This window comes from Psammomys obesus, unplaced genomic scaffold (genome assembly GCF_907164565.1).
Source record: "Psammomys obesus unplaced genomic scaffold, mPsaObe1.curated_primary_1811, whole genome shotgun sequence".
Lineage (NCBI taxonomy): Eukaryota > Metazoa > Chordata > Mammalia > Rodentia > Muridae > Psammomys > Psammomys obesus.
In genome coordinates this window covers 9,198,480-9,211,793 of record NW_026593286.1, presented here as the reverse complement: position 1 = coordinate 9,211,793, position 13,314 = coordinate 9,198,480, and the positions used below count along the sequence as shown (strand labels likewise).

General features: G+C 38.5%; 1 protein-coding gene across 3 annotated transcripts in view; it reads right to left on the bottom strand.

Annotated features, from left to right (window-relative positions):
* The window catches only part of Sphkap (SPHK1 interactor, AKAP domain containing), a 133,632-nt gene that overhangs the window by 95,015 nt on the left and 25,303 nt on the right, over positions 1-13,314 (bottom strand). For 2 of the 3 annotated variants that reach the window (XM_055616410.1, XM_055616412.1), the window contains one exon: positions 1,045-1,144. In XM_055616410.1, the coding sequence (XP_055472385.1) occupies positions 1,045-1,144 (100 nt within the window). Of the gene's footprint in view, positions 1-1,044; positions 1,145-4,296; positions 4,441-13,314 lie in introns of those variants that run through there. The other variant, XM_055616411.1, reaches the window with a different exon arrangement.

Sequence of the window (13,314 nt, the reverse complement as noted above, 5' to 3'; positions counted from 1 at the left end):
TTATTTATCTTAATTGTTTTGTCTCAGCTAGGGAAAGCTGGTACACATAGCATGAAAATGCACTGGAATAACTGTGGTTACTGTTACTGTTTCTTTTCTATACTGAATCTGTTTTTTAGCATATATGTCTGTTAATTGTTTTATACTTTAAAACTATCAATTTATAAAAAAGTTACATAGATAAGCTGATTACATGGACACAGTACTCAACAACTTGATATATATGTAATATATAAACAAATATGAATATATTTACTGTATATAACATATAAGTAGTATGTATATAATATACTTAGTAAAATAATTTGTCTTAACTTATACATACATATGTTTGTACAATTAAAATGTATATATATTGCTATAATGAAATAGCCCACGGTGGCATTCGCTGAGTTTGAATGAAAAGCACTCACTGTCTTTCACAAATCAGCATTAAAGAATGACAAAATATCAGTTGGGGGCTCAGGATCATAGATTTTTGCTTTAAATTTTGAGCCTTAGTTGTATTGACAGAAAAAAATAGGGCAGTTAAATTGGGTTACTTTATGTTGCACAAACATTATTTTCTGCAAGTATTATGCAAGCAAGATTGCAGATGTCTAGCCAAGATTTTTAAGAAATGCAGCTTTGCTTCTAAGCCAGGCACAGCCCACTCACCTGGAAGCTACCCTCTACCCTTTGACAGTCATAGAGTTTTCTTCGAGATGACATAGTTCAAATTAGCAGGTCAAGCCTACTAGGAAAACTGTCCAGGTGTGTCTTTCTATGGCTACCTTTGGGCCTAAGTCTGGGAGAACAGGTGGAATTGGGTTTGGTGGGCAATAGATGCTTATCATTCTCCAGTTAGGACTTTGGGAATTGTTCAGTTATTCAACCATTTCTAGGAACTGCATCAAAAAAGGTCATTAATGGCATACTAGGGAAAGCAAAAGGTGGGTCTTTTGGTTGTTTTCCTGGTTGTCTCTACATAAGGAAACATGCTTGAAAGGTCAAGCTGAGGTGATGTTCCCCTGGCAGGAAGAAAGTGTCATGAGGAAGGGTTACCTTCTTACAGGCCGTGATGGAGCCAGCCAGGCTGTCTGCTGCGCTGCTGCTGCTCTGCTGTGGCTCTGAGACTTCATGCATCAGGGGTGACTCCACGTTGCTGCGTGTGCCGCAAACACAAAAGACAGGGAAGACAGTCCAGTGAGTCATCTCTCTACTTAGAAATGCAGAGGGAATCAGGCATGGCGTGACACCAAACCCACCTGTCCTGACTGCACTCAGAACTCCCAGTCCTGCTCAAACTGGCCTTTCCTTGTTCGGCTCACTTTGTGAACTGGAAATATGATGGGCAGTCAGATTATGAACAGAAAGCTGCAAGCCATTGCTTCCCACAGTACTTAAATGGGACACAGTCCCATCTGTCTGACTATTAACAACACTAGCCACTTTTCTTAAGCAGTTTTTAAAACCAAATAAAGCCTTCTCACTTGTCACATTAATTCAGGTCTGCCCAACCAATGCATCATAAAACACTCATCTCAGTTTTTCAAAATGAAGGTAAAAAGTAATTTAAACCAGGAGTATAGCATCCTCTGACACCAGAAAAAAAAAGATGAGCTCATCAAGGGGCCCGTTACCCCCTTACCATCTCTATGGTGGTAGAGTGTCCCTCTGCGTTTCTGTTTCCAAAATTTGGAGGGCTTTTCTACATCTGTATCAAGCCTTTCTGTGTTTTGTCTGTGTTCAGAGCTCCACAAATATTTTTAAAGATTTAGAATTATTGCTGTATTTTTAAGAAGTGATAAATTGAAGGCTTTATTTTTTTTTCAAAATTTGCTTTTCATTGAAGTTGAAAATCAAGGTCCCTATAAATGCTAAAAAGTCCTGTGAATTTTTATACACATTTCTAAATATTATTTTCCTCCTGAAAATATGACAAGTTGGAATCTGAAGACATCCTCATGTCTTAAGTCATGTGCTTGACCATGACTGTTGGCCATTACATATGCACAATTTATTAAAGAGTTTCTTTTGAAACATTATCTAATGACTTCATATGATTTCTGAGACGTAGATAGCTTTTTTTAAAAAACAGTTTAATCAGTTCAACAAACAGCATGGTCCTAATAGTATCCTACTCTTGAGCTTCGGATTACAGGTTAGTTTTGTGAGATCAGGGTATGACTGTAATCTGTGGGCCTTCCAAAAATTGCAGTAAATGATGGTGTTTGGGGACACATCATAGGACCTAGAAAAGTTTCTATAGAGTTCAAACTTCCCATATACTACTTTCTGAGTACTTGATGCCCTGAGGACAACAAAGTCAATATAAGGAAAGGGAAATACCCATTTTTTTTTCTTGCTTAAGGAAGGGGGAAAAAAAAGAAAATAAATAGTCACGGAAGAAACAAGGGTAATATGGAGGAATATAGTAAAAATAAATGCAAAGGAGGAATAATAGGTTAATATAGATTAAATTGTTAACACGTGATAGACAAGACCAAAACCTAGTTAATCTTGCCCCACAATTACTGGTTTGTTATTGCAGAAAATAATGCATTATTCTTTTTAAGAGTCACTCAAGTCCTGTGGGCAGAAATTCAGGAAGAAACCTCTGTCTCCTGTTGCTATTGTACCCACAATTGGCTTGGTGAGCTAGCAGATCCCTTGTAACTTGTACCAACCATTAGGACTTAGGTGCAGGAAAGTGCAGGAAAGTGATAGGAAAGTGAAGCGTGCAATTGAAGCCTTGAAACTTAGAGCTGCCCACCCGGGGTGTAATACTGGGTTGTAGAAAGCCTGGCATAGTGCTCAGAAGCTTTAGATTGTTCACGTATCTATTAAAAGGAAGAAATAGAAACTCTGCCCATAAATTTCTTGGTAATTGTGTGTCTCCTTTTTGACACACTAGTTGGATATAAAGATGCACACAGGAATTGAAGTTTTGTTACTTGTCTACAAGGCTCATTCCATTTGCCCAGTTAGGACTATAGAAGCAATAAATAACTATGTACATGCATATATATTTAGTTACTGCTGTGAGAATTAAATGAGGAACTAGAATGGCATCATAGGTATAAAGTCAGTGTAGTGAGTGCACTACATAATGGCAAGCATTATGTAACTTCACCACACCAAAATTAAAAGCGGATATAACCCCTCCTCTCCCGAATCACCAAAGACAGGGCTTTGATGATATCTAATATCTACCACAAAATATAGAAAGGTCTGCCTTGTAAAACCATGTTATATCGGCGTGGATTTCCAGCAGGTGACTTTGCAGTTGGCTCCATCTGTTCCATGGCCTTTGTGTTAGAGAGGAGAAAGTTGAGTCTTTGGAAAGATTCTGGTTTTAGTCTCTATGGGGGTAAGACTTTGGCTACTGCAGGATAAGGCAAGATGGTGGTGGACCTGGAGCTCAAACATGTATGAATATGAGCTCAAGTTGACACAAAAAGAATTGCTGTGAAGACACGCATTACCATACTCTGAGTTTTTCTGAGGGGGAAGCCTATAAATCCTTTCCTGGGATTTCTTCCTTTGATTTTGACAAGTGTTGGCAATATTTATTCAGGCTATCCTTTCAAGCCAGTTTTTATGTGGAAGCTACAAAATCTGTTTCAATGAGAAGGAAGATAAAGTGGGACAGAAAATACAAATGCAAAACATGATGTAAAGTAGTGATGTAAAGCTCGTCTTCTATCAAGCAACATTCTTTACAGTAAAATAAAATGTCACTCGTGAGCAAAAGAAGTGTTCGGGGGCAACTGCACTGCCTCTGTCACTGACTCATGCAGGATGAAGGAGTAGGCCAGCATTTAGGGTCCCATGATTTCCTCAGAGACAAGTATTCCACCTGTAGCCTTTTCTATGTACCCCTACTGAGAACTTGTTCCAGAAACCAGCACCAGTTGAATGGATCTGGATCTCATTAGAAAACAGGGAATCTGGGTTCTTCCTTATAAGTATTGAACGAAAAAAAAAAAAAGGCATTAAAGCCAACTGGCTTCCATGTGCGCTAATGTCTGAAAAGAACTTGTCTCTCATGGTAAGTGATGCACATTCTAATCTGCTATCATCTTTTGTACATGATGTTTTACATTCAGGAACACTCTAATTTTCCTCCTCTTAATAATTCTTCCTGTATCAATTGTTTCTCGGTTTATAAATGACTTCAGGTTCCTCCCTCCTCCCTTCTCCCCACTGTGGAGACCACAATCCTCTTCAACATCCTTCCAAATCCCCATGGGCACACAGACACATTGACACTCCTTACTCTTCCCTCCTCTGTCTACGAAGTGAAATACTCACTGTCCTCTGGGTCCCAGGAGCATCTCTAGCCACATCTGCTTCAGCCCTTCCCAAGAAGGCCAATTTGTGTCTAGTATTTCTCTGCCTCTCCTTTTACAACAGGAGTTTTTAAAGAGCAGTAACCGCAGAGGACCCAGAACAATGCTAGATGGCAAGCAATTGCTGAGGTCATTTGTTCCCATCATTCTGGGAAATCAGTTAACCTCAAAAGATTAGACACAAACATGTGTTTGCATTCACTGTTTAATTTTCGGCAGCAGTGACAGATGGTAGGATAAGCCCTATCTGAGAAGATAATTTAAAGTGTTTCCCAGGATAGTGCTAAGGAAAAAAAAAAAAAAAAGACCCCACTGTTATTGTTGCTAAACACTTGCAGTAGATTGTGAAAAATAAAATTTGCTCTTGAGCTCTCTCCATTTAGAGGACGCTTTTTGGAAAATGTAATTATCATTTGCTGTCTGGTTGTCTCAGCCCTTGTCAAGCTCTATACTAAATCCTCTCATCTCAACATTGGGAGAAAATTCTCAGATACATCTGAAGAGGTCTTGAGTGAGCAATTGAGATACTGTCATTAATGTCAACTTAAGAAAGTGCTATGATCGCTGTGGATTATTTAGAGGAATTTAAAATAAAATGTGTCTGCAAGGCTCAAAGTGAAAGATTGCTCTACTGAATGTCCTTAATTTATGTTCATCCAAAGGGATTCATTTACCTGCTAAATGTGCAGGTCAGGCATTCAGGTCAATCTTTTAAAAACAAATTCATACTCCAAATCACATGATGTGTTACCATCTCTAGCTCTTATCTCCTGAGCCATCTCTTGACTAAGTCTTGGTTCTTGTCTTTGATAAAGTTTTAGTTTGACTTTTGTGAGCACCCTTTTCAGCTATGCCTGGACCTTGGTCTACTGAGTCTTAGATTAACAATAAACTTCCCTACCACAGTTAAGCAAGAAGCCTCCTACACTGCGTGTGAATGACCAACTTTCTCATCTCCTCACCCTCGTTGCTGTCCTTGCCCTGTCTTTAGCAAGGTCATTCAATACATTTTCACAGACCCCCTTAGCCTGGGTGTATCTTCCTACTACTTTCCTGTTCGGTGAGCCTTTCATCCTCACTCTTTTTTTTTTCATTCCCTCCCGACTAAGATGTAAACTTGCTATGGTGTGTACACAAGCGTATGTCTGTGTGGGTTATGTGCCTGTGAGAGCAGAGGCCTGAGAGGTCAGAAGGGGCATTGCATCCCCTGGAGTTGGAGTTGTAGACTGAGCTGTCAGAGCAGATGCTGGGTGCTAAACTCAGGTTCTCCGCAATAGCAGCAGAGCTGTAACCCGTAGAGTTGGGGCTCAAGCCTCAGGCATCTTCTCATTTTCAATTTAAAATTTATTTTCTCTGAGAGTTTAATACATGAATACTGATCAGACTTCTTAAATTTTGAAAGAAAACATAAAAATTAAAAAAAAGTTCTCACTTGAATACTACTAATTTGTAGTTTATATATACAACATAGATCCAAGCTAGAGGAAGGTGGTATTGAGAATTAACTCTCATCCTGACTCTTGTCTATCATTTTCCCCTTAGTATATTTAGTGATAAGTCCAGATCTGATGTCACTTGCACCTATTATAATGGCTTACATAAAATTTACTTTGCCAACTTTAATAGATTTCTGGCACAAAACCAAATCTATTTTACATGGCATTTTCTAGTTTTATATATAAGGCAAGATTTTACGTCCTTTTTATTTTAATTTTGTGCCCATATGTACGCCCTCCCCCGCCCCCCTGCTGCCCCACAGGGCATCCATGCAAAGTGAATTATTCATCAATTCAGCTCTGGCTGAAAGGCCTATTGAGTCCTCATGAGCTGTAAGACTTTAGTAAGTTTATCAGAGGAACCAATTAGTCAACCCTGAACATATTTGGAGATCTTTTTTTTTTATGTATCCTGTTTCAATGTTGAAAGTTTTCAAACAACTGAAGAATAAGGTGTAGACCTTTGATACCACACACTGGTAGAATAATAACAATAGAAGTGCTAATAGAGGCAAGTGAAAAACAAACACCTTACTATCTGTTCTCACTAGTATACTTCAAAGAAAGTGTAGACAATATTGTAACATTGTGATACATTACCCAAGAATGGAAGGCATCATCCCTATGTACATTAAAGACAGTTGATGGCTTTTCTCTATCATTTTGTCATGGCATCACATAGGACGTTGTTGCAGACTCAAGCCTGGTACCATCTTTGTGTAGTCTTGGTGTTGAAAATAAGATGCTACAACGGTCGTTCATTATTAATCATAAAACGTTGGTTCTTCTTGGCAGAGATAATGGCCACAAATTGGCTCTGCTCTAATTGAATCTCAGTGATTAAATAGCAGATAAAGAACAAAGGCGTGATTATAGTCTTGTTACTTCCTTTGAAATATAATTTGTAGAGCCAACAGCTAGTTATTCCTCTGTTTTCAGTACTACTTGTATTGAAGTCTTTCATATTAAGAGTTGTGTTGAATAATGTATAATTAAAGCTCTTTATTTGGAGATCTCAAAATCCATCAGCTCTGTGTGTACATAGTCTGGGAATACATCTTAATTAGCTACTAGGCAGAATGACTGGATTACAATAGGAAAGACAACCAACAGTGACTGTTCGTACACGAAAAAAGGTTCTGCTTTCTCACTCTGTTGTGGATGGTGCATGGTGACGAAGAGCATTTGGAAAACAGGTTCTGAATGTGAGATCCTGGACTTTGCAAACTTATACTATTTCTACCAAGGAGTGATGATCGACAATATAAACATATCTTTAATCAATACTGTGCAGATTTTTACATTTCATTTTTTTTTTAATGTTGCTTCACAATCTCATGCTTCACCAAGATCTTAATTTGGAAACTGTATAACCTTGCTCAGAAAAGGGATCCAGCTAGAAAACATGGAGACCTTTCTGGCTTTTCTTTTTGGGTTAACTAAGGCTATGGTGGTGGTGGTGGGGAGTCGTCTTTCTGAACACATGTGCTACCAATGATATGTATGGAAACATGAGGCAATAGCATTGGGATAGTAAGTTCACATTACTATTGCTGACCTATTTTTCCATGAATAAGTATGTATACAGGAGCGACAATGGATGCTAACTATAGGAATACTATAGTAACTATAACGCTAACAAATGTTTCTTTTTTCATAAAAAGTGTTTCAGCTACAAAGATAAGATACATGGTGTATGGGGCTTCATTCAGCTGCATCAGGTGGACTTAGAAAGCATGTTATAGGCATCATTTCAGCTTCCTCCTGCTCAGTTCTTCTACCAAACTACCTTGGCAAGAGACTGTCTGGGTTATATGATTTTTTTCAAACACCGTTAACTTCCCCCAAAGTTGCCAGTGCTTAATATTTTAGCATTTGAACTCTGTGGTATGTTTTGCTTAGTTATGCCTGCTTTGTAGATAGGAAGTTGAGTATTATAAAGTTTTGTCTTTAGACCTGGGTTTTCAAAAATATTCACAAGAGACCTTTCAGTAGTGAGGGAGGTTGATAAGCATTATCATGATGCCATAAATTGAAGACTCCCAAATGTCTTTGACAGTCCAAAAAGCACAAGAGAACTTAATAAGTCTAAGACTATTAAAAAATGTAACCTGTTTAGGCACACAACGTTTTGTCTATCAATATGGAAAAATAATTATAATAAACCAAACTTCATATATTCCAATAAAATTTATTAGGTGGTGAAAACCTGAATTAAAAAAAAATAATTTCTACAACGAAGAAGTTGTTTTACACAAAAAGAACGCTACATCAACTGGGAAAAAAACAGTCAAAAAGATTATTTCAATTAGTATGTAACAATTATTTTTCTAAGGTAGCTTGAACCTTTTCATTTTGTGTTCCTGTTTGCCCCAATATATTTTCTTGACAGTATCTTTCTTCCAGAGATCGTGGAAGAAAAGCTTTTGAATTTCTGCTTCATTTAGCATGAGAGGCATGTCTTGCACCCGAAAGGGGGTAACAGGACTTGAAAGAAAGCACAGGGTGGGCTGAGCTACGCGGGGAGCAGAGAAGGAATGACAAGAAGTGTGTCGGTGGAGAGTATGGAATAGTGGACCATTCTGATGTGTCTAGGGATTTTAAATCTGGAGTATAGGTTTTAAGAATTATTTGCCAGTAGCTAAGGAAAGAAACACATTTTTTATTTTGATAATTCAAAGTAGGAAAACTATTACACTATGCCACGGATAGAAACGGTACGTATTCACATATTGTTTATATTCATAGCTCTCCTGGAAAACCATTTGAATAAGCTTTCCCTAAATTTAACACATTCTTGCCTCTTACCAATGTGTGGTGGTTTGACTGAGGTGGCCCCCATTAGTCTTGGGCATTTGAACACTTAGTCTCCAGTTAGTGACTGTTTCGGTTGGATTTGGAGGTGTACCCTTGCTGGAAGGAGCGTGTGATTGAGGTTGGCTTCTGAGGTTTAAAAGGACATTTGTAGTCAGCTCACTTTCAGTGTTTCCTGTTTGTGGACTCAGATGTTAGCTCTCAGCCGCTGGCCCCAGGACCATGTCCGCCTGGTGCCGTACTCCCTGCTGTGATGGTCAAGCTCTCTAACCCTTTGGAACCATAAGCCCCAAATAAACCTTCCTGTAACTATTAACACAGGGATATTTTTTTTCAAACACAATACTGGTCAGGCCATTTCTGTGCTTAGAAACTCACTATAGCACTACATTTCAGTTCTGGTAGAATTCTGGATATTAGTCCTTTGTTACATGTAGGATTGGTGGAGATCTTTTCCCAATCTGTAGACTGCCCTTTTGTTCTATTGATAGTATTCTTTGCTTTACACAAGTTCTTCAGTTTCAAGGGGTCCCATTTATTAATTGTAGATCTTAGAGCCTGTATGTCCTTGTCACAGACTACAAAGTTCTATGCATTTGGACTATATGCCATGTCTGTGACTTTGTATCTTTTAGAGTGTGCCCCTCTGGCACTCTGGCCACATTAAGCTTCTTGCCCATTTTAGAAGAGTCTAGACACTGTGTTGGAGTCTTCTCTGGATTTTGCCACTGGACATGTGCTCTGCCTAGAGAGCTCACATACCTCAGGTTACTGCCTGCTTCAGGTCCTTTCCACATTCTCATGGAGGCTTCTCTGACCACTCTGACTACTATAATTGTTCCTTAGTATCCTTATCTCTGGCTTGACTTTTTCCTACACTATCCTAAGTGTACAAACACCTTATACAATGCATTTATTTCCCATCTAATTATTCATTATATGCCCTTCTTCCATTGAAGGCTACAAACTATATAAATATGGTTATCTTTGTTGGGTTCTTGTGATGTGTGATTCTTAGCCCAGGAGTGATGTCTGAAGTATAGCAGGACTCAGTAACTATACATCAAATCAATTAGTTGAAGAATAAATACATGTACAGTATCATACAGAAGCATAGTAGTTGCATAGGGAAATGGTCTTGTGTGTTTTCTTTCTTGTTCTTGCCTGTGTTTCCTGGATATTTTTCATCTATTGTTTCAGGGCCAGAGAAGGATCTCTGTTTGAAATGGGTGGTAAGAATGTATTTGGAAACAAACCATCTCAAGAAAAAAATTAGAAAGGCACAATGTGTTCACAATTCTGATGAATTCTCTGATTAGTAAATAACTTTTGCCTCTCAAATGTAATGAGATTTCTGACGTAAACATACTTCTTTTTATTTTTTTGTGATGAAATCTCATAGGCCCTACGACAGACAATACATTTACCGTGTAAAAATGGGCTGAATGATGTGGCTGGACAAAACAGGGGATCCAAAAGAGCCAACAAGCCCTGCCTTAGGCCAGAAGGCATGTCTGACAGCAGAAGCATCACTGTTGCTGGGGAGAAACCTGTTATCCTAGGTAAGTGTCTATGAATCTGCAACTTGCCTCTCTTGCATCTTCCTCCTGAGACTTCTGGATTCTATCACAGTTGTCCATGTCAATGAGTATCAGAATAAAGTTAAACTCTGAGTGTCCCCATACTGATTCACTGTGATCACAGAGAAGAGGAGCTGAAGCTCTCAGAAACTGCTGGGTGCGTAGTAAGTACTATGTAAGGTTACCAATCCTAATGGCATCATTTTTCATTCACTGTCCTAATGAGCTCAGGACTTTAGCTGAACTCTTTATTGGGTACATGAGAATGTTTTATAAAAATAGCTACAGTCTGTAGAAAGGTTGCTGGAAAGCATTATAATGGCACTTTGGAATGACTTAGAACAGAACTTCAGAATATGCACAGGAATAACCGTGGGTGGGTATTTCCACACTCAGACTTGGGCATGCATATTGGTGTTTGGTGATTTTCTTTGAGAAATATTCCTGTTATTGCAGTTATGGGTTACTTCCTCAAAGCTCAAGAAACTCAACTCCCTCCTTACAAATGCACTTTGTCTTAGTGACTTTAAAAAGCACAGTTTGTTAAATGTCAAAAAAAAAAAAGCAGAAATAGGAAAATAAACTTAAAATAGAGAAGGGATAGATCAAGATCAGCAAGAAGAATATAAACACAATCCACAGATTAGTAGCCATATTGCTCAATGCAGTTGAATTAGCTGCCAAAACTTGAAAGTGTAAGGAATATAACTAGAAAAATGCTGGGAGTGGGGGAAGGTAAATCAGCCTATACCAGACAGTAATTGGTGAATGTGAGACCCTATTGAAGCAGTGAGCCCACTGTACTCATTTTTTGGTATGAATTGGCCTAAAGTATTTTATTACTTGATTCCAGAGAACAAGTGTCCCAGACATATTTTTCATCTCATATTTTCTTCCATTAGATCTTTTCTTTGTTGTTTATGCTTTTTGAACTGGGAAAGTTTTTGTTTTACTTTATTTCCTAAATAATTTCATTTATCTGGATTGCTTCAGGTTCCAGCATGTTTGAGAGTAAGGTACAAAGAGTTTCAATAGGCCTCTGGCCTCCTCCACACACTGTCACCAACATGCTCTATCAGGCTGGTACGTTTGTTACAAGTGGCAAACCTCCCTGGAAGGTGTATTATTATCACCCCAAGTCCGCCGTCTACATTAGGTGTCACACTTTATGTAAATTCCATGGATTTGGAAGAATGACATGCATCTACTATTATGGTGTTACAAGCAGTACTTTCAAAGCCTTGAAATGTCCCTGTGTTATTTCCATTCAACTCCACACTACCTACCCACAGATTTCAAGTTTATAAAGCTATGTGTTCTCAGATTGTTCCTTAATTTGCATTGCATTTTGGGATGAAGAAGTTTGAAACACTGTTTGAATGTAGATGAGGTCCATAACAGCGGGCTTTGCAACTTACCTGGGCAGCTTCTTATATAGCTAGAAAAAAAATTGATCATTTTTCCTTCTCTGGGACAAAATTATCCATACAGAAATCATGACTCAATCAATACATCTTCACCTATCAACACTGACACATGCCAACCTCCATTTAAGGTACCACATTTGTACCTAAGAGAGGCTTACGACTAAAATGGTAATAACTCATAATTGCCATATATTATCTTTCAATGTAGGATAGCTTTGAATATGGAAAGAATACTTGACTCACTTTGAGACTCCACAAAAGACAAACAGTGCTCCTTATTAGCCATCCTAACATAAAGGTGATAGATTCAGTAATGACAACATATTCAGGGCCTTTCAATTAATCTTCAAGCAGGTCAAATATTAGTAATAAAGCCTTAATTTCAGTTTCGTTTTATTAATGTAAAAACCAATCCTCCTAAAATACAAGGGCCAGTGAATGTATCAGATACACGGAAATAATCCACATGAACTCCAGATGAAACATTTACATTTTAAAATTTTGTTTACTTATTTTAGCTCATACAAAATGCCTGTAAGTCCTACTTTCGGTATTTGATGCTTTTAAGAGTGGCGGAATAAAGTGTAAAAATATCCACACTTTAAAAATCTTCTACAAAAGAAGACTCACAGTTCATTTCATTAAGTCAGATTTCAGCATTTCTTCTTTGTGGAGGATAGAGCATTAAGGCATTAGTGGGAGTTTAAGAACTTGAATTCGGCTCCCAACAGGCTTTTATTGCTTCGACCTTGAGAATGATATTTAACCCTGTTGAGGTAGTTAACCTCTGATAACTGGGTTTGATGTCAGTCACTTTATAATATCCATTGTTAACAAAAGGAAGGCAACCCCAACGAAAAATAAACCACTTCACTGAGTACCTGTTCTCCTTGTGACAGGACTTTTATTAGTTCTACTTCATCGTCTTGCTGTTACTGCAGGTCAGGTGCTACTGGCCTATTATATTCAAAAGGGTACTGAGTCACAGAGTCAGCCTTTGTTCAGATAGCGACTCAATAGGCTGAATCTAGAAGAACCTGTCTCCTGGTCCATGATCTTCCCTGGACTCCCAGCTGTCCTCCTATGGTTTCCTGCTGCGTAAGAACTGTTTTTAATAGGATCTTCTGTCTTTATTGAGCTTTTCAGTGCAAAGAAAACCATTGCAGACTGGGAGTACAGAGTAATATGGGAGGTGACCGTGATGGTTGTAATCAGGTTGGAGGTCTGGACTTCCATGAAAATGCGGTAGAAACACAAACCTGATTTTAAGTTTGGTGACACAGAGTTCTGCCCAAGTAAATTTTGACCACCTGTCTGATCATGAGAGTGGAATACCTCCTAATACCTTGGAACCCTTTAAGCTTGAAAAAGGCAGGAAGACACTGAAGAGATGGAACATAGGAGATATTAAAAATCTACTCAATGCCTTAGATCCTTTTAAGCTGGAAGAGGGTGGGAAGCTGAAGAAATAGAACACAGGGGTTGAATGTGACAGTAAATAAGAGGCCAGGTACATGCCATTATTTGTATTTCCACAGCTGTGCCATCAACCAGTAAATATAGAATATTAGGGTCAAAATATTCAGCCATGTGCCCTGGGGCCACATGGGTACTGGGGTTACGAAGACCACCCTGATCGTGACTTGGCATTATAATCCCCTGG